The sequence below is a fragment of the Mus musculus genome, chromosome 19, assembly GCF_000001635.26.
Source record: "Mus musculus strain C57BL/6J chromosome 19, GRCm38.p6 C57BL/6J".
Classification (NCBI taxonomy): Eukaryota; Metazoa; Chordata; class Mammalia; order Rodentia; family Muridae; genus Mus; species Mus musculus.
In genome coordinates this window covers 47,175,725-47,202,675 of record NC_000085.6, presented here as the reverse complement: position 1 = coordinate 47,202,675, position 26,951 = coordinate 47,175,725, and the positions used below count along the sequence as shown (strand labels likewise).

Genomic DNA, 26,951 nt, shown 5'->3' with positions numbered 1-26,951 from the left:
TAGGCCTCCATGATCAGCATCCCAGAAGCCTGGAGGATTCCCAGGTGACAGGCTACTTCCAGCCAGACTGATCCACAGCCGCAAGCTCCACTCACATGCAGGGCAGAGGCCATTGGCCCTAAGCACAGAAGCCTGAGGACCAGAAGGCTGCAAGCCCTGCCTTCTAGACCTCTACCTACTTCCGCTTGCCCTGTAAATCTGGGCGGGCCATTCTCTTCTCTCCAGCCCTCAGTTTCTCCCGTTGTAAGGGATAAGGTGAGACAGCACACTCGCAGTTATTTTCATTCCCAAGGCACTGGGTATGACTCAAGATTGCGCTTGCCTGTAGTCTGCGAACCTGGAAGGGAGGGAGGGGTCCCAGGGCCATCTTTTATGGCTCGGAAATCTTAACAAGCCTGGAAGGGACCATGCAAACTACACAGCGGGGCGAGGCCGAGGCCGGTGAGACCTCCTCAAAGTTCCCAGTTCCCAATGTGGGGGTGGGGGGTGGGGGGAATAAAAACAATGAATTTCATTCCAAATAAGGGAACTTACAGCAGAGTTCCCTGCCGTGGCCCAGTTCCGGCTGGTTTATGTTAGCTGGATAAGACTAAACAGACCTTCATGTTCCCAGTATTAAGAACTCAGAATGAAAAAAACGCCTGTTTGTCTGGAGCACTGGGACACAGGAAAAGTGAGCGCTGCTCCTCGGAGGCCCCTGGGCAGTTCAGGGGACCCCCGGTGCCTGCTGAAGGCAGCAGGTCAGAAGCTTAACCTCAGTGAGCAACGGGTGGGGGAAGGAGAGGGGCGCGCAGCACCCTTGTGACTGCAGAGGTGGAGGAATGAGGGGGAGCAAGTTCAAGGAGGTGGGAAAGAGAGACAATGCAGGGAAGAAAGGAAGGCAGACAACCACAGAACACCCAATTTACCCCAGAGACCGGGAAGCAGGGAAGAGAAGAGCTGGAAGCGGACAAGCCAGCATGCCCCTAGTCTCCCAGCCACCTTGGCGGCCTCCCTCAGTGTGGACACAGCCTGCCTGAGGTGAGCATTTAATTATTCACCAGAGACACCTGAAGTAAAATGACTTCCTGATTTTGCAGCAAGCCACCTCTTTCTGTGCCCACCTGCCCTCCAGTCCAGCTAGCCACGCCCCATTGGCCTGCTGCTCCATTCCTCCCAGGCCTGGCCACTGGGTCTCACATCACTGTTCTATCTTAGAGGTGAATACACCAACACTAGGTGGGAGCGGATGGGTAGGGGAGAGGATGCAGGCCATACAACCTCCCCAGAGCCACTTGTGTGCGGACAGCAGAGTGAGGACCAGTGATTCCCACAGTTGTGGAATCCTCTGATTCAGGCCCCACACTGTGGCTAGACTTGTCTACCACAGTCATAGACAGCTCAGCTCCTCCTTCAGTTCCCAGTCCATGCCAAGGCAAAGCCCTTCTGGGTCTACCAAATGTTACCATCGTTCAGAACGAGTTCTTCATCTGGGCCTCTTGGCACAATCCTGCAACATTAGCACTGCAGGAAGGCCCACTGCAGGTTAGAGACTAGCCTGGTCTCCATTGTGAGCACCAGGCTAGCCTGAGCTACATAAGACTCTCCCAAAAGATGAACCGAGGGGCTGAAAATATAGCTCAGTTGACAGTAGACACAAAGATGAACATGCGGTGTGGGCTCATCCTCAGCTCTGTACACATCGGGTGTGGGGAGACAGCTGTAATTCCAGTACTCAGGAGCTAAAGAAAGGCAGGGCGATCTGAAGTTCAAGGGCATCCTCAGATACACAGCAAGAATAAGGCCAGCCTGGGCTACACAACATAGTCTCTGGGTAGCCCTCCCTCCCTTCCCTTGGCCTGTCTATCCTCTTCCTCTCTCCAACCTTTAACCTCCACCCCAGTGGTCTATAGCAGCCAGCCCTATGAGGTCAGGACATGAGCCCGGTGCCCGGACCCTGGCTCCACAGGCTGGGACCATAAAGAGTCTGCTCTGTCAGCAAGTAACTCAGTCCCAGAATCCCAGGTATTCAGGAAAGGTCATTGCAACAAAGTAGGGATGGGGGAGGGGGGAGGCAGTGCGGTGTGCAACTCAGGGATGGAACTCTTGTCCAGCATACAGAGGACCCTGGGTTCCATCCCTAGTGAGAAGGAGAAAGAGGAAAAAGAGGAGGGAAAGGGAGGAGGAGGAGGGAGGGGAGGAGGGTGAGGTGAAAGAGAACAACAATCACACAACACTGACAGCCCTGAAGTCTGACTTTCCCTAGATCAATCTATTCTCGAATTCAATTCAAAACAGGTTAAATGCCCTCTGGAGTGCGGAGCGCCGGGCCCTGGGGATAGCCATCAGCAGTAAGTGAGAGAGGCGGCAAAAGCCACCAGCAAGCAAGCAGGTACTGACTACTACTACTACTACTGCACAGACGGGGACATAGGACAGTGATGAGGGGGGACAGCAAGGCCATCTAACCGAGCCCCACTGGTCTCCAAAGCAGCTGATCTGAAAGGAGGCCTGAGGCGAGTGTCTAAGCGTGACAGACAGCTGAGGTTTGTTGTGCTTTGATTACGAACAAGCCATTCGCTCAAACAAGGAGCCAGGCTGTGGAAGGTAAGTCTCTTAGGTGCTTCTGCGCCTGTGCCTCAGCCCGGCTGATACTCAATCCTGCCCTCCCTTCTCACACCGCCGGCTGCCATGATCGCCTGACCCAGTCCTACCCGCCACGTTCCTCAGGGAACTCCAGAGGCCCGTGGGCTTTCCCCGAGGGCCGCATCTGGAATGGATTCCCAGAAGCACCTCAGACCTCTCAGGTTCCTTGGTCAGGCCCAGAGAGTTGAGCTCGAGGTGGGCCAGACAAAGCGAGCCCGCATCCTGGGCAGACTTGCTAACAGAGAGACTGTCCTTCTCCTCAGGTGTCCTGAGTCTCCCAGCCACAGGGACCTGGCTCCATTCTGCAGGAGAAACTCTCAAAACAGGAAAAGAAATCACCACAGAGCTAGAGACCGTCTTCCCCGTTTGCATCAGTTAGCATTGAGGAGAGATCTCTCAGCCACGAAGGTCTCTACAACGTTCACATTGAAAACAACGCAGTTGAGTAAGAAAAAAAAAAAGGGGGGGGGAATGTCAACAGTGGTGGCATACATTTGTCATCCCAGCACTGGGGAAGCAGAGGCAGGTGATCTCTGTGAGTTCGAGGCCAGCCTGGTCTACGGAGTGAGTTCCAGGACAGCCACAGCTACATAGAAAAATGCTGTCTGAAAAATCCAAAAAAAAAAAAAAAATCATAAATTTTCCGTAATTTACAATACTGTGTCAGGCCACATTCACTGTGAACCTTGGCTGCAGGCAGCCCATGGACCACACCGTAGACCTGCCTGCAGGGATCCTGAACAAGACCCAGAAAGGAAAAAGAGGCTTCGCAAAGCTGAGCGCCCAGGACACATGGAACAGCATGTTTCCTTGCAACAGTTCATCTCTCTGAGAGAGGGCTCTGCACTGTAGGGCGATGAGGCCAAGGCCTGGTGTAGACCCTGCTTTTTCTCACCCAGGTGCCAGGCCAGCCAAGGCAAAGAGCCAATCCCTCTATATCCCAGCCACAAGACGGCCAGGCCCCTCCGATCATGGCTTAAATCATTCTCGTTCACAGTCTGGGCAGAGAAAACTGGCCAGTAGGAAGCAAAGCTATCGGCCTCACTAGCCTGGCCTGGCTTTGGATGGCTCTCATGGGCTACACAAACCTAGGCTTAACGTATCCTGCTTACTGACTGAGCAGGTCCTCTCCCCAGGGGCCACTCAGCACGAGTTAGGATCCAATTGGCATTAATTGGACCAAGCTGGCAGTGCCTGGGGCAGCTTTAGTTCTGTCATCACGCATTTGACTCAGAGCAACGGCCATCAGTGCCTATAGAGCACACCCTTAGTGTCATTGTGGAAGGCTCAAGTGAGTGTACATGGTGCTGTGTGAGACGGCCTGACAGCCTTGCCATAGCTAACACCCAGAGACCTAGAGCTGAAAGTGACTTTGCTATAGTCTTAGACCCAAGCAAAGAGTGGAGACGCCAGGAACATCATCTCAGGAGAGTCTACTGGTCCCTTCATCTGCTGCTGGCCCCAGGAAGTCTCCTCTGGAAAAGAAATCTCCTCCCCCCAAAGCCTGCTAACCAAGTCCCAAGCACAGAAAGGGGGGCTCAACCCAATGGTAAAAACCTGAGCTCAAACGGGATAGCTGTCCATAGAACTCAAAGTTCAAGTGCAATCATGACCAGACACTTACAATGGGGAGCTGGTCTACATCCCACGCTGGGTGGAGGGTGTAGACCCCCACACTTGCAACCCCAGCACCAACCTAGAATCTTGCCTGCAAAGATGGCGCCTTCACCCCAAAATAGAAGCCTAAGGGGACTGTGAATTGAGACTTCAGAACCTAAGCTGGAATAAATCTTTGCTCCTAATTTAGGCTACTTTTGTTGGGCATTTTGCATAGTAACAGAAGGCTGATGTAGGATTTGAGAGGGGGTTGGGGGGAGGGACATTGTCCCAGGTCCTCTCTTGTTCCTGGAAGCTGAAAAACATCCCAAGGCACTCCTGGAGAGGAAGAGGTCCTGACTTAAGGCTGGAGAGATAGCTCAGGGGCTGAGAGATAGCTCAGGGGCTGAGTCCTTGGTGCTCTTGAAGACGCCTGGAATTTGGCTCCCAGCTTCCACATCAGACATCTCAAAACTGCCCATAAGTCCCGCTCCAAAAAAAATCTGATGCCCAACTCTAGCACCTGCACATGTTTGCATATAAACACACACACAGAAATAAAAATTCATCTTTTTTTAATGTTTTTTTTTTGAAACAGGGTTTCTCTATATTGCTCTGGCTGTCCTAGAACTCAGTTTGTAGACCAGGCTGGCCTCGAACTCAGAAATCCGCCTGCCTCTGCCTCCTGAGTGCTGGGATTAAAGGCGTGTGCCACCACGCCCAGCAAAAACTTCATCTTTTTAAGGAGACGGCAGCTAGACCTGATAACTGTTTCCTCAGGTGAGGCCCTCAGTCAGGTGGACTGATGCTGATCCATAGTGGTTTAAGGCGAACTTAGAACAAGGCCAGGGAATTTGGACTTCATGGACAAATAGCTTCCCCTCTCTGTTTAGAGTCCTGGGCTGAGAGGACAGGGTGAGTAAGACAGTCTCTATGGTTCTGATGACTGGAGTCCTTATCTGCTGGCCATCCACCTGTCACGCCACCTACAGATCCCCCTCCAGAGGAGGGTGCCACACCCACTTCTTCATTCTCCACAGCAGACACCACACCCAGCGCAAGGCGGCACAGCGCACAAAATGAGTAAGCCAGACCTCCTCAGCTCTGACTGGAGCAAAGTGCTCCTCCACTGTCACTGGAGCGCTACTTGACACTCTAGAATGGCTACCCCTAGAGAACAAGAGTCGCCTCCCAGCAGATGCTGGGGAGAGGGGCAGCTGGCAATGTTCTCCATTTTCTATCTTTACTCCGACTTCTGGAGTACTTGGGATGGCATCTGGGGGCCACAGGCCTAAAACAAACAACAAACAAACAAAAACCCCCATCCAGGTAAATGAGGAACAGCCTCCCCTCCCTTCCTCCATCCCAGAATGAGCCCCCCCCCACCTTGCTCTTTCTGCCTGACTCCCCATATACACCCATCAAGTTACCTGCAGGGACAGACAGAGTGTGAGGCAGCTGAGACAAGAAAGTGGATGTTGAGTGACTTTTTATGGGAAGTTCCTTGACCAGGAGCACTGGACGGAAGGATGCCTTTGGCCTGACTCAGTCCCTCTGTAGTCAGCAGCATCTCTCTCCCAATTTGCCCTGAGATTGGTCCTCTCTTCAGTGCAAGGTAACTGAGATCTTCCTGGGCCTTTACCACATCCCTCCACACCTACACAGGCACCAAGGATGACACGGGGACAGAGAGCCATGTCCAGCATGTTCACTGCTCTCTCTGGAAACATGAAGTTGACCCCTTCCTGAGCCCAAAGCACAGGTCAAACATCCAGAGTTTGCACTAAGTCTTTATGCAGACACAACTTGGCCTTGATTGGCTAATCAAAGGGATAGTTGGGCCAGGCAGAGGGGCTCGAACCACAAACCCTGTCATCCCAGCACCAGAGGCGAAGGAAGGCACGAGATTCAAGGCCAGCCTAGGAAAGGATGTGGAACTCAATTCCTGCTCCTAGTGGTGGAAGGACCGGTGACTTCCTCCCACAGAGCGTGAACAGAGGACGTTAGTGTCTTAGTCAGGGTTTCTATTCCTGCACAAACATCATGACCAAGAAGCAAGTTGGGGAGGAAGGGGTTTATTCGGCTTACACTTCCATACTGCTGTTCATCACCAAGGAAGTCAGGACTGGAACTCAAGCAGGTCAGGAAGCAGGAGCTGATGCAGAGGCCATGGAGGGATGTTCTTTACTGGCTTGCCTCCCCTGGCTTGCTCAGCCTGCTCTCTTATAGAACCAAAACTACCAGCCCAGAGATTGTCCCACCCACAGGGGGCCTTTCCCCCTTGATCACTAATTGAGAAAATGCCTTACAGTTGGATCTCATGGAGGCATTTCCTCAACTGAAGCTCCTTTCTCTGTGATAACTCCAGCTGTGTCAAGTTGACACAAAACTAGCCAGTACAATTGACCCCTTGTCAACTTGACACACAAAAACATCACTAGTAAGCCTCAACCCTTACAATCTTATTCATCCCCAAGATCTAAATAACTTTAAAAGTCCCACAGTCTTTACATATTCTTAAAATTTCAATCTCTTAAAATTCAAAGTCTTTTTACAATTAAAAGTCTCTTTAACTGTGGGCTCCACTAAAACAGTTTCTTCCTTCAAGAGGGAAAATATCAGGGCACAGTCACAATCAAAAGCAAAAGTCAATCTCCAACCATCCAATGTCTGGGATCCAACTCACGATCTTCTGGGCTCCTCCAAGGGCTTGGGTCACTTCTCCAGCCAGGCCCTTTGTAGCACACGCGTCATCCTCTAGGCTCCAGATGCCTGTACTCCACTGCTGCTGCTGCTCTTGGTGGTCATCTCATGGTACTGGCATCTCCAAAACACTGCATGACCCCTTCAGTCCTGGGCCTTCAATTGCTACTGAGGCTGCACCTTCACCAATGGCCTTCCATGGCCTCTCACAGTTCCGAGCCTCAGCTGCTTTGAGTGACCCCTTCATGCCTTCAAAACCAGTACCACCTGGGTGACCCTTACATATTACCAAGTCCCGCTGCAGCAGGAGTACAACCTTGGCCATCTCTGGAACACAGCCTCTTTGTGCTTTCAGAAAACACTTCCCAGAAGATGTCACCTCAATGATGCTGGTCTCTTCTTAATCACCGCTAATTTCTTAGCTCCAGCTAACCAGCATCAGTAGTCCCAGTAATGCAAAGTTTTTGCTTTGGTAGTTCTGGTATCTTGTTAATCACAGCTGATTCTTCAGCCCCAGCTAACCAGAACTACAGAATCTTCACAATCAAAACAGCAATGGCCCTGAAAAGAGTCTTTAATTTTCCCTCTGAAATTTCACAAACCAGACCTCCATCTTCTGTAGTGTTCTCAACATTATCTTCCAAGCTCCTACACAACATCTGACAGAGCTTTTAACAACGGATGGATCTTCAAGCCCAAAGTTCCAAAGTCCTTCCACAGTCCTCCCCAAAACATGGTCAGGTTGTCACAGGAATACCCCACTCCTGGTACCAATTTGTCTTAGTCAGGGTTTCTATTCCTGCACAAACATCATGACCAAGAAGCAAGTTGGGAAGGAAGGGGTTTATTCGGCTTACACTTCCATACTGCTGTTCATCACCAAGGAAGTCAGGACTGGAACTCAAGCAGGTCAGGAAGCAGGAGCTGATGCAGAGGCCATGGAGGGATGTTCTTTACTGGCTTGCCTCCCCTGGCTTGCTCAGCCTGCTCTCTTATAGAACCAAAACTACCAGCCCAGAGATTGTCCCACCCACAGGGGGCCTTTCCCCCTTGATCACTAATTGAGAAAATGCCTTACAGTTGGATCTCATGAAGGCATTTCCTCAACTGAAGCTCCTTTCTCTGTGATAACTCCAGCTGTGTCAAGTTGACACAAAACTAGCCAGTACAGTTAGCTTTTCCTTTCCAATGGGGAAACTGACAAACCCTGCTTGAACCAAGAACTCAAGAACAATGTTAGCCACGGAGCAACGAATGACTTGAGAGCACGTGTCGTAGGTGTCAAGTCAGGTAGCACAAGAGGAAGGTAGGGAATAAAATCTGGTTACCCTCAAAGGCATGGTTTGAACAGCCTCATCAGAAGACATCAGATTAAGCCCCACAGATCGACTATTGACATGATACAATGGGAGCCCCAGTGCCTAAAGCTAAAAACTTGTGAGGTTCGAGATTGGCAGAGACAAGGGGGAATTACTCCCAAAGAAAAACTGCATCCCATATAATGCCCTTTGATAAGTGTGATGCTTAGTTCTGGTTGACAACTCCATCTCTAGGATGGTTTGTGAAGACATCGCAAGGAAGGGTTACAAGGGAGGAGACGGCCCTCCCTCAGAGTAGCAGCACCTTCGGGTGTTAGCCCAGATAAAAGGAAGTCCTTGAACAAAGCCTGCCTGCCTCTACTTCCTATAGCTGCATCTGCTGCCTTAGTTCGCTAGCATCAGGATCCAGCTTCTTTGACCTTCCAAAGGGGACCCAAGACCAACAGCTCTCCTGGAATAGCCCAGGCCTTCAGTACCAGATTGGGACCACTGAGGTGCCACATACTCCGGTCGAGTCAGCTTGACAGGCTGTGAAGCCTAAAAGCCACTCACAAGGCAGAGAGTTTCAAGGAAGCTCACCTCCTGGAGTTTATCCATATACTCATACTCTATTCCCGCGTTAGTCTGGTGTATGGATCTACAAGCTCTCTTTTAATATTTTATTATAAATGCTTTTTAAGGTTAAATTCTGTTATAGTTAGTCTCCCCAGTGTTCCAAGATCCCAGAAGCCACCGAGCTTAGAATCCTGTGAGAAGGCAGTAAGGAAGTTAACCTATTCAGTAACTAATTAAGCATTACAATAGACAGAGCCAGTGGCTCAACTGGTCTGCAGAAAGAGCCAGGAAATCTCACTGAGATAGAAATCTTCAGTACAGGCTACATTGCCTATTAAAAGCAAGTTGGTATATTCTCCTGACAAATGGAGATTCTCCAGATACTTAAAAGTTACACTCATATAAGAATTTAGCAAGGCCTAGGAAATTAGGGGGGTTGTGATATTACATTATTCATGAGGCCTGCCAAGAGCAGAACCCCCTGGTGCTGGCCTTCACAAGGTTCAAAGGCATAACACTAGGGTGTGAAATCCTTGCCTGTCACTAAACTGACCCTAGGTAGGACTGCTTTATCTTTACTGTAAACATTTACCTGGTTCCTGTAAATCCTTTTGAAGTCATTCCTTTGTTTTGTACCTGGTAACTTCAATGTACCTTGCCTGCTGTGACTCCCAACCCCTTGTATTCTCTGTACTATGAAAAGTTCGATGCTCGACCTGACAAATACATTCAGATTCTACACAACCTCTCCTGTGTGCATCTGTCTGTCATCTCATCCAACGCTTGGCCCACCTGCGACTAGAGACCCGTTCCACGAAGACATAGGGACCCAGAGGGTCTGCGGCACTGAGGTATTCAGATTCATGGGCTGAGAAGCTTCAGGGATCTCAGCCTCTTCAACATGCCCGTGACCGCTGTTGGACATCCAGCCTAATCGTGCTAGGCAAACCAATGAGCATCCTTTATAATATATACTCATTCTAGCAGTCCCTTCCTCTAGAGAATTCTGATGGCTACAGTAAAGTCCCAGAGTCCCTTCATAACCAATCTCAACCTCTCTGTCTCTCTCCACTCTCTCTCTCCTCTCACCACCTCTATTTCTCTCCCCTTCCCATAAACAACAACAAAAAAATTTATTTTAAATTACTAAGGGAGTGGGACCAGAGAGACAGCTCAGAGGCTAAGAGCACTTGTTGGTCGTGTAGAGGACTGGAATTTGTTTCCCAGCACCTGCATTAGACAGCTCACAACTGCCCGTAACTCTGACTCTGAGGGATCTATTCCCTATTCCGGCCTCTGCCGGTATCTTCAGCCACTTCTCAAGCCAGCCTGGCTGCAGAAAGCACCTGTGTTGTGGGCTATGATGACCGAGTCTCCCGGTTACTTTGTATGAACCCAAGGTCCACTTTTGCTGAAATCACTGACTCTTCTCGGGGCCCACATATATCTGATGAATCAGTAGAATGGGATAAAGTGCTTTGCCTTTCTATCTTCATATCCTGTCTGTCCCATCTGCTGTCTCAAGACTTGGCCAGATTCTCCGCAGCTTGCATATGGCTGTGGAGACCATTTTTAAATGTTTTGCGCAAGATCATATTTCAGTATTTACTTGGTTTACTGCCCACTGGAATTGGTTAGGTGTTTCTTCTAGCAAGCCCTTTGGCTTTCTTAGCAACTCTGATATCTGTAGTCCTCTAGTCTCATTAACACACAAACCAAACAATGAGGAGAGATTATGAGAGACAGTGAGGGTTAAGTCAACCATACGTTAGCCCGTAAACCTCAAGGGAAAGTGTTTGTGCACAAGAAGGAAAACATCTTTGCAAGCCTTGCCACTGTGCCACTGAGTGTTGGCACAGCCTAGACGTATCAATAAAAGCCTGCTCCTCTATTCCATTCAACCAGCACCAGTGATTGGCGCCTCCCTGCTCCACACCTGGGTTCCTCTTTGTTTTGTTTTGCTTTTTTTGTAGTGTTGGAGGGCAAACATGAATGCCAGGCTAGCACGGCTAGCACCCCACTATTGAGACACACTCTCACATTCTTGCTAGACAGGGCCTTGCCCTGTGGCTCAAGGTGTCCGAAGAGGGCATCAGATCTCACTACAGATGGTTGTGAGCCACCACATGATTGCTGGGATTTGAACTCAGGACCTTCAGAAGAGCAGTCAGTGTTCTTAACCGCTGAGCCATCTCTCCAGCCTGCATGGATCCCTCTTGATCACAGCTGTGTTCCTCCAACTTGGGCTGAAAGTCACAGAGACGGAGCCTTGCTTGTCCCAGGGACAGAGCTTTGCTCTCGTTGTCCTTGTTTCTACAGCTTTGATGTCATCAAACCCAGCCGTCCAGAGTCAGGTATAACATGGTAAAAACGACACTTGACCTTTTAGGGTCTTTCTCCCCAAGTCCACAGCCACAATCTAATCATGAGAGGAACAGCAGACACACTCCAGGAAGTCTCTAAATAAATGCCTGACCAGTTTGTGCTAACCACAAACATAATGTGCTCTCCTAGATGAGACCAAGAAAAGGCACTAGGGTACAATGAAGAAAATCTAAATAACTACCAACGTTAATAACAGGGTGTCAGAACTGTCATTGTAACAAATGTCCCACATTAATGGGAGACGCCAATAACAGAGTAACTAGGGACAGAGGACAGGTCATTGAGTAGTACAGCACTCACTAGAATGCATGAAGACCCGATTCAATTACCAGCAACCGTGAAGGAAAGAATTGGGAAAACTTGACGAATGGCCCTTGTGATATCTGGGAAGAGGGAACCTCAGCTCTGAAGCTGCCTCCATCAGACTGGCAAGTGAGCCTGTGGGGCATTCTCTTGACTGTTCATTGATGTTAGAGGGCCTCACCCACTGAAAGGGGTTGGATCCCACAGATTGGCCGAAGCTGTGTTAAAAAGGTAGCTGAATGCGAGCCTGCAGGAAAAGCCCGTAACATCATCCCTCTGTGGTTTCTGCTTCAAGTTCCTGCCTTGGCTTCCCTCAACAGTGGTCTGTAAGATGGAATAAACCCTTTCCTCCCCACGTCGCTTTTGGTCATGATGTTTCATACAGCATCAGAAAAGGAAGTGAGAACAGAATTATAGAAACTCCCTATACCTTTTTCCAGTAATTATATCAATCTAAAAGTGTCCTGAGATAGAAAAAAAATTTTTTAAAATTTGTATGTCAAAAAGACATTTATTATCAAGCGGCAAACTGTAAAAATGTGGATGAGGTGGGGAGAGCCAAACAGGCATGTCGGGAGCCTGCCCTTCTGTCAGTGTCCTCAGGGACTTGGGCTCTTCTGGGCGCTCCCATGACTGCAGGGAGAAAGGGCCACTGCTTCACTTTATATAGGTGTTCGTGGTCCTTCTGGACATCCTTGGGGCTGACCTTGGAGATGCTGTGACTCCAGGCCTCCTGGAGGTTGAGACTAGATAGACTGGAACCAGCCACACACTAGTGCCCTGTGTAGCCCTAGACATCAGCATCTGCCTGTGCAGAGATCTGTACACCCATCATGATGATCTGAGACCGGTCCTGGGCCACAGAGGCCGTTCCACCTCAGAGCACCAGCGGAGGCTTTCAGCCTATGGACAAGGCACAAGGGGCTCTGTAGATCCGAAACCAAGATTAAAAAAAAATCAAAAACGAAAACTTTTGTTTAAGGAAACTTCTCCCATTTTTCTTTGCTTTGCTTTGTTGGTTGGTTAGTTGTTTTTTAAACTGAGTCTTGCTATGTAACCCAGGATATCCTCAAACTCAAGATATTTCTGCCCCAGCCTTCAAAGCAATAGGATTATAAGCATATATCACTACTCCAGACCTAAAAGTTTGTTCTTTTTTATTGTTTTCTTCTTTGTGTGTTTATTTGTTGACATTGGGTCTCATGTAGACCAGGCTGGCCTTGAATTCACTCTTTAGCCAAGAATAACCTTGAGTTCCTGATACTCCTCTCTCTGCCACGCAGGTCCTTGATACAAGCACACACTAGAGCATTAACCCAGGGCTGTGAGCACTTGAAGCAAGGCAAGCACTTTACCAACTGAGGTATGCTTTTTTAACAGTGGTACATTAAAATCAAACCCATCTTCGTTAGAATCCTACCAGCTCTACCTAATGCCAACCATATGACCGTTGGCACATAACCCATCTAAGCCTCAGTTTATCCATCTGTCAAAGGGTTAAAAATCATTCCTAAAATACCATGTCAATGATCATCCCAACACGTTCAAATAGTGGGTGGTGCGATGGCTCAGTAGGCACTTGTTGCCAAACTTAACTATCGGATGATATGGTAGAAGGAGAGCGTTCTCCCCCAAGTTGTGGCCTGAACCCCACTTGTGCCTGTATTCCTGTGTAGGTATGTATACATCAAATAAAACATAATAACATTTTTAAAGTTCAAATAGTTCAGTTAGTTGAGGGGGGTAAGACATGTCATACAGGCCTCTGGGCTGTCAGCAATATTCAATTCTGACTCATTTTCATCTGCTCACTTGTCTGTTTCCCACCAGCCCCACGGTGGCCAGCCCCAATCTGTTTTGTACAATGCTGTGTCCTAGAGAAGTGCTAGAAAATGTATGTTTTTTTAAAATAATTCTCCTCATCAGAGCATTCCAGGAATCCACCTCTTACCTACTCACAGTGCCCAAGCCCAGAGCCCCACCATCCCAAACTGTGGCTAGAACAAAGACAGCCAGGCCACCTCCCTGCCTCTCAGAGATACCTACCTAATCGTTTTTTCTTAAAGTACCCAGTCTCATCTCACAATGAGGGGGGGACCCTCCAGTTATCCACACTTGGCCATTTTCCAAACGAGCAGGATTTGGGTAATGACTCCTGATAAACCAGGCCTACAGGACGTCTGGACTCTTGACTGAGAAGTGGCCAAGAGACAGCCCAGCCTATACCCCAAGCCTCACCCTCCTCACGGCCTGCCCATCTCAATGGTCTAACCCAGCTCTGCCTGTGCCACCGGGCCTGACTGTTGGCCAGTTCATGCCCCTCTGTCCCTGAAGTAGGTTTCCCAGATGTTACCAAGGAGACTTGTATCCTGCCCAGGGTTGCCAAAGCAACCAGTTCAGTGAGAAGCAGGGCCTCAGCCTCTAGCCTCTGGGTGTGTAGGTCCAGGAATGAGATAATTGCAGATTAACAGGAAACAGCCCCAGCCAGCTGCACACCAGGGCGAAGACAACCCTGGCATCCGCTATGCAGTGCCCAGATCCCGGTCCCCTCCCCCTCCCCTCCATCTGTTCTCGCCTCTATCCTGGACTCTGTAAAGCCAATGGATAGATTGTGTGGACTCTCATGTGTGGACTATGAGAGTCCATGCCGCCGGCGGTGGGTCAGTGGCCTTGTAAGAAAATCATGTGTACACACCAAGGAAGGGCCGGTTGAGAACCCAACAAGGAGGAGATGTGTGTGAGACAAGAAAAGGGCTCTGACCAGGACCCACCCCAGTGTAACTGCCAGCCTTCAGAAGTGTGAGAGACACATTGTTGCAGGCCAAGCCTTCAGCAGTGTTATTCTGTTATGTATTGGTATTGGCTGCCTGGCCAGATCAAGGTACCATTCCAGGAACAGGGGAAAGTCCCAGTAAGGAGAAATGCCTCCAAGACCAGTCTTCTCCCTGGTGACCTTCATGCCAGGGCAGAAATTCTGAGAAGAAAATACCAGCTTTACACTTCTTGCGAGAGTGAATGAATTCATCTAGACTGAAGGTACCTAAGGCATAGAGATTCATTTTAAAACTTTTTTAATGTGTGCATCTAAGTATATACTGTCTGTGAAGGCATGGCGACTATCTGAACACTTACAGCTAGAGTTACAGGCACTCATGGGCTGCTGGGAACCAAAGTTAGGAGGGGCCAGAAGTTGGGAATTCTGGACTGGCCAAGCCATCTTAGATGTCCTTTGACTAACCAAGGGAGGGAGCTCTGGATAGGTAGGGCCTTGTACTTTCTTTCCTCCCTCTGGGGCTCTGCCTTGTCTCTTTTCTACAACTGAAGGGGGGGAAAAGCCAGGCCAAAACAGGATAGTAGTTACAGTAGTGTGGTGGTTTGTCTAAGAATGACCCCATAGGCTCATATATTTGAATGCTTAGCTACCATGGTGTGGTACTATTGGAGAAGGGTTAGGAAGTGTGGCCTGGTTGGAGTAGGTGTGTGTCTGAAGGAAGAGTGTCACTGGAGGTGGGTTTTGAGGCTTTAAAAGCCCATCCCACGACCAGTCTCAGTCTCTCTCAACCTCCCCCCATCCCCCCCCCAGGACTGCAGATCAGAATGTAACTGTCAGCTACTGCTCCAGGGCCTGCCTGTCACCGTGCTCACCACATGATGATCATGGACTAAACCTCTGAAACTGTAAGCAAGCTTCCAATTGCTTTCCTTTATAAGACTTGTCTTGGTTATAGAGTCCCTTCATAGCAATAAGAACACTCACCAAGACAAGTAGCCAACTCCCAAGTCCAAGCCCCTGGATTTGATTCCAGTTCCACTCATTTCTTCCCCCACAGTCCCCAAAAGGCTCTCGCTGTGGAACGCTGGCTCGCCTCAATCTCAGAGGTCTGCCATCGACTGCCTCCTGAGTACTGGGATTGAAAGCGTGCACCACTGTGCACTAGCATCATCATCACCACCACCATCATCATCATCATCATCACATTTATTTATCCAGAGGAGGGTGTGCTGTAGCATGATGTGAAGGTCAGAAGACAGCACACAGAGGTCGGTTCTCCCCTTCACAGTGTGGATTCTGGTGACTGAATTCAAGTCACCAGGCTTGACAACAAAGCCACCTGCTGAGCCGCCTCCCCTGCCCTTCTGTTCATCTCTAAGAGATCTAGGAGAGGTTATTCAACTTCTCTCAGCCTTTTTTTTTTCTCCGTCTATAAAATGCCTTGGTATATTGTCAGGAGGATATTGGTGGAAAAATCTACATAGTTAGTACTGGGTACACAATAACTACCCAATATATGGCTGCTATTGTAAATGTTACTATGGGAATTAGCAAGCAGGACTCAAAGGTGACACTGACGTCTCTGGCATCCAGGGTGACTGAGGAGGCCACCACGCACCCCAGCCTCCATCTCCGTGCTGCAGCTGAGGGCGGATGAGCTCACGTTGTCTGCAAACGTCATGGCAACTAAGGAAGGAGCCCAGACAGAGCTGTGGAAATGGCTGCGTTGGCTGAAGAATGGATGCTTTGATTATCTGATTACGGCTGTGGCAGCCACCGAGGATGGGGGAGGGCCTCGGGGAGGGCCAATGATAGCAGTGCCATCATCTCTCTCAAGACAAAGGCAGGGGTGAGATGGAGGCTAAGCCCGGTGTGACAGTGAACACCTGTAATCACAGGACTTGAGAGGCTGAGGCAGGAGAATTGTCATGAGTTACAGGGCAGCCTAGGCTTCATAGTGAATTTTAATGCCAATCTAGGCTACAGAGTGAGACCTTCTAGAAGACATACAAGAGCAGGTGAGGTGGCTTAGCAGGTAAAGATGCTTGCCAGCAAGCCTGACAACGTGAGTTGGATCCCCAGGGCCCATGTGTTAGAATAAAACTGACAGAATCTCTCTCTCTCTCTCTCTCTCTCTCTCTCTCTCTCTCTCTCCCTCCCTCCCTCCCTCCCTCTCTCTCTCTCTCTCTCTCTCTCTCTCTCTCTCACACACACACACACACACACACACACATAATTATTATGTAAAAACAAGCAAACAAAACAGCAAAGCAGGAGGATCAGAAGTTCATGGCCATCTTCAGCTACATAACAAGGTGGTAGCCAGCCTGAGCTACACGGGACTCATTTCTCACAACAAACAAACAAGCAAACAAGCAGCTATCACGGTTTCTGGTGTAAGGACCAACATCACAGCAGTAGCAGCCGGGATACAAGGCTCAAAACTGGCTAGGACTGGTCCAGGGAGAGCTACTGGGAGTCCCATCCTCTCCCCTACATCCAGAGACAGGGCAGCAGCAGAGGATCCTCCAGGGAGTTTTCCACTCTGCCTCCCAATCAGGATTCCTTAGCCGGGCCTGGGCCTCGGGAGCTTCTCCCTCAGCCACCAGGAGTCACAGCCTCAGGAAACACAGGTGTCTAGCTGGAGCTTGGGGGAGGGGCAGCAATCTCCTTGGTAACCAGTACTTAGTGAAGGGACGAGTTCATTAAGTATTATATTGTAAAAGATAGCTAGTCCACACAGCCCCAAAGGACACTTACCCAAAATACCTACACTCAGGGGCTGGAGCGATGGCTCTGTTGTTAAGAGCACCTGCTGCCCTTGCAGAGGACCCAGGTTTGGTTCCCAGCACCCACCTGGTGATTCCCAACCATCTGTTCCAGGAGGGTTGATGCTCTCCTCTGGCCTCCACAGTCACTTGACATGCACATGGTGCATATGCATACATACATACAAGTATGGCAAACAGCCATGCATATAAGGACAATAAAATTAATCGTTTTAAAAGCCTATATGGAAATGCCCATAGTATCCTTACTCATAATAACCAAATGTGGGAATCAACTCAAATGTCCATCAGCTGATGAACATGATGTGGCTTATGCATGCAGTAGAATATTACTTGATTTTAAAAAGAGACATATTTCCAGGCAGTGGTGGCACACGCCCTTAATCCCAGCACTCAGGAGGCAGAGGCAAGCAGATTTCTGAGTTCGAGGCCAGCCTGGTCTACAGAGTGAGTTCTAGGACAGCCAGGGCTACACAGAGAGATCCTGTCTTGAAGAGAGACAGAGAGAGAGAGAGAGAGAGAGAGAGAGAGAGAGAGAGAGAGACTACATTGTCAATGAAGCTTGAAAATATTAAGCTGAAGAAGCCAACAAAAGTGCCCAGTTATTCTGTAATTCCATTCATATGAAATGTCCATGAGAGGCAGGTTCTTAGAGACAGGAAGTAGACTGGTGGTTGCCAGGGAGCCGGGAACAACAAGAGTGGCTGCTTAACGGTCACAGGGTTTCCCTTTGAGGCAATGCAAACATTCTGGAATTGGACAGAAGTAGTCATTACACCGCACTGTAAATGCCTCTAAATTACATGCATTAAGATGGCAAGTTTTACACCGTGTAAATTTTATTACAATGAATCCTTCAGAAGGTAGGAGGTGGGCCACCCACTCTCCATCCAGGGGTGACCACTGGGCTGTGAATACTTTTCTCCCCAAAGCTTTCTTAGAGGTTTGTACCTCCACACTCAGCAGGAAACAGGGAAGCACTTTAAAAGAGCCAGAGGAGAGGAAGATCTTATTCCCCTGTGGTTCTCTGCACACGAAACATGAATTCCCTCTCAGGTTCTCACGGGGAACATACAACACACATAATCCCTTTCTCTAGGCCGTGTCCCGCCCCTGCCCACACACCACAGCACTCTACTTCATCCCCTGCTGTTCATTTCCTACAGTCCCACCCATCCCCAGTTCAAACCTTCCGTGATGTGCCCTCCCATCTCTGACCTTGGCACACAGACCTGGGCTTTCAACAACCCAACCATCCGAGCACGTGTCTCCCCTCCTCCTCCTTCCTCCTTGTGTTTCCAGGGTCTTCAGCCTAAGATACTAAGGGCACTGGCCTCAACCTCTGACCCCAGCATCCACCTCCTCAGGCACTATTGGTTGGTCCTGAGCCCAGAGCGACACCTGGCTCCCTACACATTCCTAGCTCCATGTTCCTCAGACCCAGAGGGGATCATCAGTAGATTGTCTCCAGGAAAAGCCCAAAGTCTACCCCTGAGAGGAAAAAGTGAAGCCCACTTCTCATCAGCCTGACAGGCAGAACAATCTGATATCTCCCTCTCGTGACAGGTCCCGGCAGCTGTTTTAATGAAAGTGATGAGGAACCCACATTGCTGCAACAGAAGGGGAAGAAAGAAAATCAGTCCCTCTACCCCCACGGGATTTCAAAATGGGCATTGCTAAAATCACAGCTGGACGCTGGCCTAGTGCAGAACACTGGATGGGGCAGCCAGCATCACAGTCCTGGGCCCCAACCAAGGATGTGTGTTCATGGAGAGTCTCATATTTATTCTGATTCTCTTCCTCCTTCCTGTCTCCCTCCCTCCCCCCTCCCCCTCTTCTTCTCCCCCTCCCCCTCTCTCCCTCCCCCTCCCCCTCCCCCTCTCCCTCTCCCTCTCCCTCTCTCTCTCCTTCTGTCCTTTTTTCCTTCTTTGACAATGTCTCAATAGCTTAAGCCTCAAACTCAACACTCCTCTGGTCTTAGCCTCCCAAGTGCTAGGATTTCAGGTGTGTGCTACCAAATCTGTGAATGAGGACAGGAAATAGGGACCCCTCTAACCAAAACACATAGATCTCACAAATACTCAAAAGCCTAAATGTCACGTAATGAGGGGAACAGTTCCAGGGGACTCCTCTAGGCTTCCATGTAGCCAGGAAAAGAACAGTGTCTCTTTTAGGGGGACAGACTATATGATCACTGAACAATGAGGTCAATTTGCCAGCCCCCAGCCAACCCTGCCCATGAAGGACAGAGCTCAGCTTTGCTGCTCAAACTGACCCACTAAGGAATTTGGTCAAATCAGTGTGTTTTCCCCTTTTTCTTCTCGTTTGTAAGGAAGGAAATTTATCCAGATGATGCCCACAGATTCCTTCCTCATTAACAATCTCTTTTCGGTGCTTAGAAACAGTCTTTGCACATGCTGACACCAACAGTCTATTTATTCATGTGTTTATTTAGCAGCAGTGGGGATGGAACCCAGGCCTTCACTCATCTTAGGCAAGCACTCTCTCCACCATTATACCCTCGGCCCATGGAAACTCATTTATAATTATAAAATAATACATCTGTAGCTAAACAGGTGAAACTGGGAGAAGCATACTGTGGCAACCCAGCTACAGGAAAATACATAACAATGATCTCCTTCGTATGTGGATCATAACTGAATATCTCCAATTTTGTGTGTTTAATTTACAGTTGATGTAGATAGAGGCCAGAAATCTAAGAGGTCATTGGGAGGGAATTTGTTAAGAAAGGGTGGACAGTAGATCTAGTCTATACAAGAAAGCAGAAGGAGAAATTCCAAGGGTGGGGAGGGGATGGGTAAATAGGAAAGGGGGAGGAAAAAGTCGGAAATGGGGAGGGGTAAATAGGAAAGGGGGAGGGGAAAGTAGGAAAGGGGAAGGGTAAATAGGAAAGGGGGAGGGGTAAATAGGAAAGGGGGAGGGGTCTATGGAGATGAGGAAGTAGCAAGATAAACTAAAATAATGGGAATATGAAAATGCCATTGGCAACCTATAATCTTATAAGCAAACTTTTTAAAGTTGGAAGGGAGATACCCTACGCGGCTAGAAAAGCTCCTCCTTGAAGCTGTCGGTTATAAATCAGACACAAACGGTGTCAAGTGTGGGACGACCCCTTATGAGTCAGTTGGGGGAGCCTTAGAGGTCCCCAAAACAATACAAGCTCTTGCCATCCCTCTCGGGTGTCCATCAGAACTAGACGACCCTATTGCTGAAGGTACCACACACCTTGGCTGCATGCAATAAAGAGATCAAGCTGGAACTGAGCCTGAAACCTCTTCCCCGGGGGCAAGCTTTCATAGTGTGGGAAGCACTATGCAAGCTGCTTTGAGAGAAAAGGATACCAGTGGTCTCACACAGCTGTGCATCCTACCAACTATGAAACCAAACTGCTGGGCAAAATGTGCTCACTTGGGCAACAGTGGTACAACTGTTACAGAAGTAACCAACCACTTTGTGATTGGATTGGAGGCCCACTCCACAGAAGGGAATCTATACTTAGTACTATAAACACCCTCAAAGCTCAGAGTGGGTAGAGTCATGGAATCTAGGGGTCCTATTGGTGAGCTAAAGTGACATAGTGTTGAACCTACCTTCTAAATATATATGCTTATTATACCTATAGACAGTTACCTCATAGCCTCAGAGTACTTCCAGTGGTCTGTGCTAAAGGCAGAGATCTACGGCTTCACAAGGCGCTGAGAATAGGTGACAGATCAGCCCTCAATAAGACATTTGTGATCAGTCCATCCAAGCTTAGAAAACACTAAGGAAGATTCTAAGAGGCTCAGTGTAGGAAGGGCTGTGAAATAGCATCTTCTGGGAAGTGTGAGGTCATTGCAACCATGAGCTCTCAACAACTACAGGTGTACAGGGTCTGCACAAAAACAAGCCATCCACGGGCAGCCAAGGACAGAGGAAGGACTCCGAGGGCCCCACCTCTCACTGCCTAACTGTTTTCTACAGACAGATCCAGGGGAAAGTGGTGTGTCCACTAGTGACCGCAGCAGACACCAGCGCATAGCTCGAACCCACTGGTTACACGGATGGCCCTCGATTTAAAAATGAGGGGGAGGGGCTCATCAAAATAAAAAATCATGAACCTAAGAAAGGGACAGGTAGAGATGAGGGACGCTCATAAGGATGGAAGGGAAGTAAGAGAGGCTGAGGGGGAGAAGGGGAGAGGGATATATGTGTGTGTGTGTGTGTGTGTGTGTGTGTGTGCAGATAGACACATATACATATATATATATGAAACTAACTTAAAAATATTAACTTATTTTTATTGAACACATTTTTTAAAGAAAACATAAATTAAAAAAAAAAGAAGGGAAATCCCATATGATTCATTTCCCAGCACCTTTGAGAAATGTTCCTTCTTGGCTCTTATTTATTTGTAATTACTGCTTTTTCCTTTCGATCGACATAACCGCCTTTTAGCAAAATGGGAAGCACAGAGGGGACGGGGGTCACAAAGTCTTTGTCGCTTTACAAACCGTTCTTATGCTGTGAGCACTTCCCCAAGTCATCAGAGTCTTTGAAAATGTAATCTTAGTGATGGCACATCCTCCCCCATGATTCCTAGGCATTTAGCTTGTGTTCCTCGTCTAAGTGATACTGTCAGGAGCATCCTAATGGCCGTAAGTACCACCTGCATCTCCATTTTCCTCCCATCAGTTCTATGAGGAATTACAAGGTCAATAAACATGACACTAGAGGACCTTTGCAAGTGTCACCATATTAATTTCCAGAAATCCACCAAGACCCACTAATTTTCCGGAGCAGGGTAGAGGTGAAGTTCTGAAAGACTGGGTTAGAATGCAGGACAGTGGTACATCTGTCATCCCTTCTCCATCCTGAAGCTAACTGCAAGAAGAGACAAGAGTTCCAAGCCTCTAGGGTCTGAAGCCTAGCTGTTTCTAATTCAAGAAACAAGCCTCAGTTCCCCTCCTCTGTAAAGTGAATATGGTTACTGTTGCTCTGCTGACTAAAACCAGAGAATGTCTGTACTCCCTGAAAAGGGACCTGTGAACATCCTCCATGAACACCAAGGCTCTGGGCTAAAGGGTACTCTACTACCCTAGTCATATCCTGGGAGACTTGAGGAACTTAAGTTGTTTTGTGCCATGCTGTGGGTTTTGTTTTGTTTTGTTTTTTAATTGTTCTTATTGCTGTTTAGGAAGCCCTGGGACTTTTAGCTATCACTGTGCCCCTAGAACTAAGTGCAACCTGTCTCTAATAAAGATGAAAAAAAAAAAAATCAGCTTTCCAGAGAGAATTAGCTGGGTCCAGGCGCCCAGGAAACCAAGCAGCATCTTCCAAAGGTCAGAGACATGTTGGAAGCTGGAAGGCCTGGGGCAGAGCCTCGGGCCTCCCCCAGAGGGTGCTGGATGGGCCATAGACAGCAAACCCTCCCGATAACGTTCCATCTGTTTGGAAGCTCCCTTCCCCTCTTTCTAGGGTTCAGACCAGATACTTTGTCTTTGGATGCACAAAACAAACAAACAAACAAATAAACAAACAAAACCAAACAACCTGACTCAGACGGTGCAAAAGATCACCCACTTGCAAAGACCCCGGGAGCACGCGTCTGCCCTTCTAGTCCTGAATCTCTAAGACCCTCTGCTTGGAAATGCAACTAGTGCTTCCAGCGGGATCTCCCCCAGCCCTAGGCAAATGCAAAAAAGACCACAATGACTCTCTTGGGAGGCTCATCTGGAAAAACCTAGGTTTCCCTCCACACTGCCCTATCCAGCCGGCAAATGTTTTTCCCACCTCTTCTCACCGCTTAGCATCACTGGAGGGGACTCCAGTGACGTTGCCAGGGCAGATAAGGAGAATTGCGCAGACCCCCACCGACCGCCATCCTCCCTCATCTCCACCATCAGCACCGGTCAGCTGCCACCACAGCCCACCTCCACTGTCAGAAGCGCCTCTCCCGCCCTCCAAATGCACACAACAGGTGGCACCTGCCGGTCGTCCCCAACCGCACCCCTGCCCACCACTCCACCTGCGCCGCAACCCTCCCTGCAATTGCTCCCCGGTCAGCGAAGCCTACCTTTGAGGTTCTGGGGGTGGCCCCGCGACGCGCGGCTCGGGTTTCCTCGCTGCAGAGAGGAGACACTGGAGAAGTTGTTACCCATGGCATCGGCCCCCCGGGGGTGCTCCGGCGGGAGCCAGGCAAGGCTGGGCAGGAGCGGAGGAAAGGTGTGCAAGTGTGTGCGCGCGCGGGTGCGCGCTGCCAGGGGAGGGCCCTGGCGGGGCTGCGACCGGGGGCGGGCGGTTTGCTGTCTCCGGCTCTCCCTGGGCTTGGCGGTCTTCGCTCGGCGGGTCCTGCCCGCCGTGGGGGTCCTCGCGCCACCCGGCTACCGGGCTCCCATGCCCCGCGCCCGGGGCGGCCCGGCCCCTGGGCCCCGGCCCGCGGCGCGAGCCGCTGCGCTCTGCCTGGTGCTGGAGCTCGGATTCCGGCTGCGGGTGGGCGGCGCAGCGGCGGCGCGCTCCCCGCGGGCCATAGAGTCGGGGCTCGGCGCGCGGCTGCTCGGAGGCTCGTCGGCGGGCTCGGTCCCCGCCCGCGGGGACGGCCGCGGCGACGTGCGTGGCGCCCTCCCGCCCGCGGGTGAGCTTGCAGCGCCCGGCTCGTGTGGACCGCCCCCGCTCCCGCCAGGTCCCTCCCGAGGCCGCCGCCCCCAACCCCCGCCCTAGCGTCGCCAGGACTCCGGGGCTCCGGTTGTTATGGCGACAGCTGCGCAGGTTAATGAGCGTCTTAGTGACACGCGCGCGCCCGCTCTGCCAGATGTGGGTCTCGGGGCGCGCCGCGTTCCCGCTGGCTATAAGTTCTCGAAGGCGCGCGGGACCCAGGGTTGGGGGCGGCACTGCTCCGGACCTGACGTCAGGAATAGATGGGAGCTTCGGAGGTTGAGCGTCTCCCTGTCCTGGGACATAGAACCTGAAAACAAGAGGAAGAGGACCGCCACAACGCTGGGAGCCCCGGAGCCAGGGCGTGGCGAGGTAGCCCTAATGGAGGCTCCCTAGCACGGGATTCAGGGCCTGGCACGTGTTAAAACGCTCAGGAGTGAGTGGATAATGAATTAAGACAATTGAGATCAGGAATACAGTCACCTCCCCTTCGCTGTAGTTGGAACTTCCAATCAGAACCCCAGTCAGACCATTTCCTGACTGTTCAAACATCCTTTGCATGTTCAAGAACGGAGAACCACAAGACCAGAAGCAAGCCGATGGGACCCAGCTCAGGTACAAACCATGAGAGAGATATCGGTTCCAAGTTGAATTATTCTGTCAGCTGGAAAACTAAGAGATTGGGGAAGGGATAGAGGGGGTGCTATAGCCTATAGTAGACCAAGGTGGCTTCCTCGAGGAAGGGGGCAGTCTGTAAATGTCCTGTTCACGTGACTCTTCCATCTGTGTAGCTCAGCACTGCTACCTGCAGGAGGGACCAGGAAGTCATCTTGGATCTGGGGCGGTTATTTCTCCCAGTGTATCATGGGGGAGAAGACAGTCCGTCTGTCCATCTCACACCTTCATCAGCCTTGCTGCTTCTCGGGGCCATCGCTCACTCTAACCGGACTTTCCCAACTCGGATCCAGAGTGAGCCCTGGGTCATGAGTGGGACACAGACATCTCCTCCATCCTTTTCTGGAAGTTTCTCCATAGGACCCATCCTCAATGTGTAGGCACAGCTCTTTCCTGACCACCCCAGCTAAGCATCTCTGCCTCTCTCTATCATTCTCCATAGGGTCATCCCATTCTCTTCGTGGCTTTTATATGACTTTGCCTAAAAGTAGCCTTTTCTGCTTGGTTAGATTCGGCTTCTCTTGATAGAGAATAAGCTTGCTGAGGGGAGAGTCGGCCAGCCACTTTCCTCACAGTGTTCTAGCTCCCAGGGCAGGGACATGCGGATTCTCAGAAGTATTTGTACAGTGAATGGATCCCCATGCCTGCCAGCAGTAAAATCCTACTGTGATCTTTAGACATCATCTCTGATCCCCTTTAGCCCCCTGTCCTGCCTTTTACTCTCCTCTGATTGCACATGTTATATCCTTAAGTTTCAGAGACTCCAGGCAAGCTAGAAATACCTGTGAAAGGTATGCTCTGGTGTTTGAGGAGAAAGACAACCAGGCCCCCAGTCCCAGCCCCAGCCCCAAGCCTCTGGGGTGCCTGGGATCAGGTGCTGACTGGCTACAGAATGGTCAGGGACTGGTGTCTTATTTATAGGCGGTGTCTTCCCAACACTTATTCCCCAAATGATGATTCATTTGTCAGCAATCTGTGGGCTCTTAACAGCTACATACATAAAGCACACACACACACACACACACACACAGAGAGAGAGAGAGAGAGAGAGAGAGAGAGAGAGAGAGAGAGAGAGAATGAGGACATACAGATTACACATAGCTGGGGAGATCAGGCATTTTATGAGTCAGAATAAATATGTGGAGCCTGTATAGAGGAGACTAATTCCCCTGGAGTGTGTGTGAAGTGCAGGGTTCTGGCTGGGATTTGTAGAGAGTGGCTGGAGAGGCTCTGAGTCCTTCTGGAATAAGCCCGCTTCTGTGGCCTGGGAAGCCTTGGTACAGGATAGGGGTGGACCCAAGGCCCCAAAGGGAGATTACAGGCCCCACACAGGCCTAAATGTGGGCCATGGGCAAAGCAGAAGAAAAATGAAGGCCAAATGACAAGAAGGAGGGAGGAAAGGCGGGAGGGAGGGAAGGAGGGAGGGAGGGAGGGAGGGAGGGAGGGAGGGAGGGAGGGAGGGCGGGCAAGCAGGCCAAAAGGCTCTCTCCTGATCCTCTGAGTAGCCTGAGCTCCAAAGGAAACTGACAGTGTTGCTTCTGAACTTGAAGGTCATAACCTGCTCAGGTGTGCCCACCCTCAGCCCCCTATTCAAACTTTAATCTCACTTTAGGACCCCAGAAGACAGACTTGGGGGATACTGGATCTCTTTGTCCCTCTTTGACCGTCTTTGTCCCTTGGTTCCTAATGTGGCCACATTCACTAACTCTCCTTTTTCTGCTTTCTCAGTTTAATTAAGGACCAGTTACTGGACATGGCTTGGGGCATAGGTTGTAATTCCCTGTTCAGCACAGTATCAGGGACAAAGGCAGGGAGCTGAGACAGTATCAAAACTTCCCCTGACTCAGAGGAAAATCATGGGAGGAAGATAGGGCTAAACTGGGCTGAGATGAGGGAGACCCCCCCCCCCCGACCCCGTTCCCCCCCCCCCCCGCCAGCCAATGTGCGGCTGTGAAGGATCATGCAGGGGTCATGCTGAGCAGAAACACCCTACACTTGTCTGCCCAAGGGCCCCTCAGTGTCACCCCTTGAACCCTTAACCCTACTTTTTTCCCCCCTGGGGAGTTCAGATTGGGGCATGGGACACCACTGTTAAATGTCAACTGGATATAGGTCTTTAGCAAGCAGGCAGGGACCTAAAGAAGGAAGTATAACCTTCTACATTGTCCTGGGTTCTGGGAACCCTTTTCTGGCTCTGGGTAAATCCATCTTGAAGAATCACAGAGTGCCAGCAGCCTTCCTTCCTTCCTCTGGACTCTGGTCAAACTCCCAGATTTTTAGCCCCTCCACAACCACCACCCAGGCAGCTTAAAGGCAACAGTTAGGAGGTAGCTCAGCCCCATCCTGGAAAGGAGGAGCGAGAAGAAGCTTCCAGGGCAGACTGGAGCTAGAGGAAGTCACTGTTTAGGTGGCTTCAGTGAAACTATCAACATCACAAGGTGAAACTGGGCAGTGGTGGCACAGGACTCTAATCTCAGCACTCGGGAGGCAGAGGCAGGCAGATCTCAGTGTGCTTGAGGTCAGCCTGGTCTACAGAGCAAGTTCTAGGGACAGCCAGGGTTATAGGGAGAAACC

At 50.1% G+C, this 26,951-nt stretch overlaps 1 protein-coding gene and 1 long non-coding RNA gene across 2 annotated transcripts in view; one reads left to right on the top strand and one right to left on the bottom strand.

The window, feature by feature from the left end:
* Positions 1 to 23,856, bottom strand: part of Neurl1a (neuralized E3 ubiquitin protein ligase 1A) — an 80,622-nt gene extending 56,766 nt beyond the window's left edge. The window contains exon 1 of the mRNA NM_021360.4: positions 23,125 to 23,856. Within this exon, the coding sequence (NP_067335.4) occupies positions 23,125 to 23,209 (85 nt within the window). The 5' untranslated portion in view covers positions 23,210 to 23,856. The remainder of the gene's footprint in view (positions 1 to 23,124) is intronic.
* Gm36693 lies at positions 368 to 6,264 on the top strand. Its single transcript, XR_003952864.1, has 4 exons — positions 368 to 441; positions 2,278 to 2,586; positions 2,889 to 3,070; positions 3,322 to 6,264. It is a non-coding gene; the product is annotated as a predicted gene, 36693 (long non-coding RNA).
* Positions 23,857 to 26,951: the final 3,095 nt, after the last annotated feature.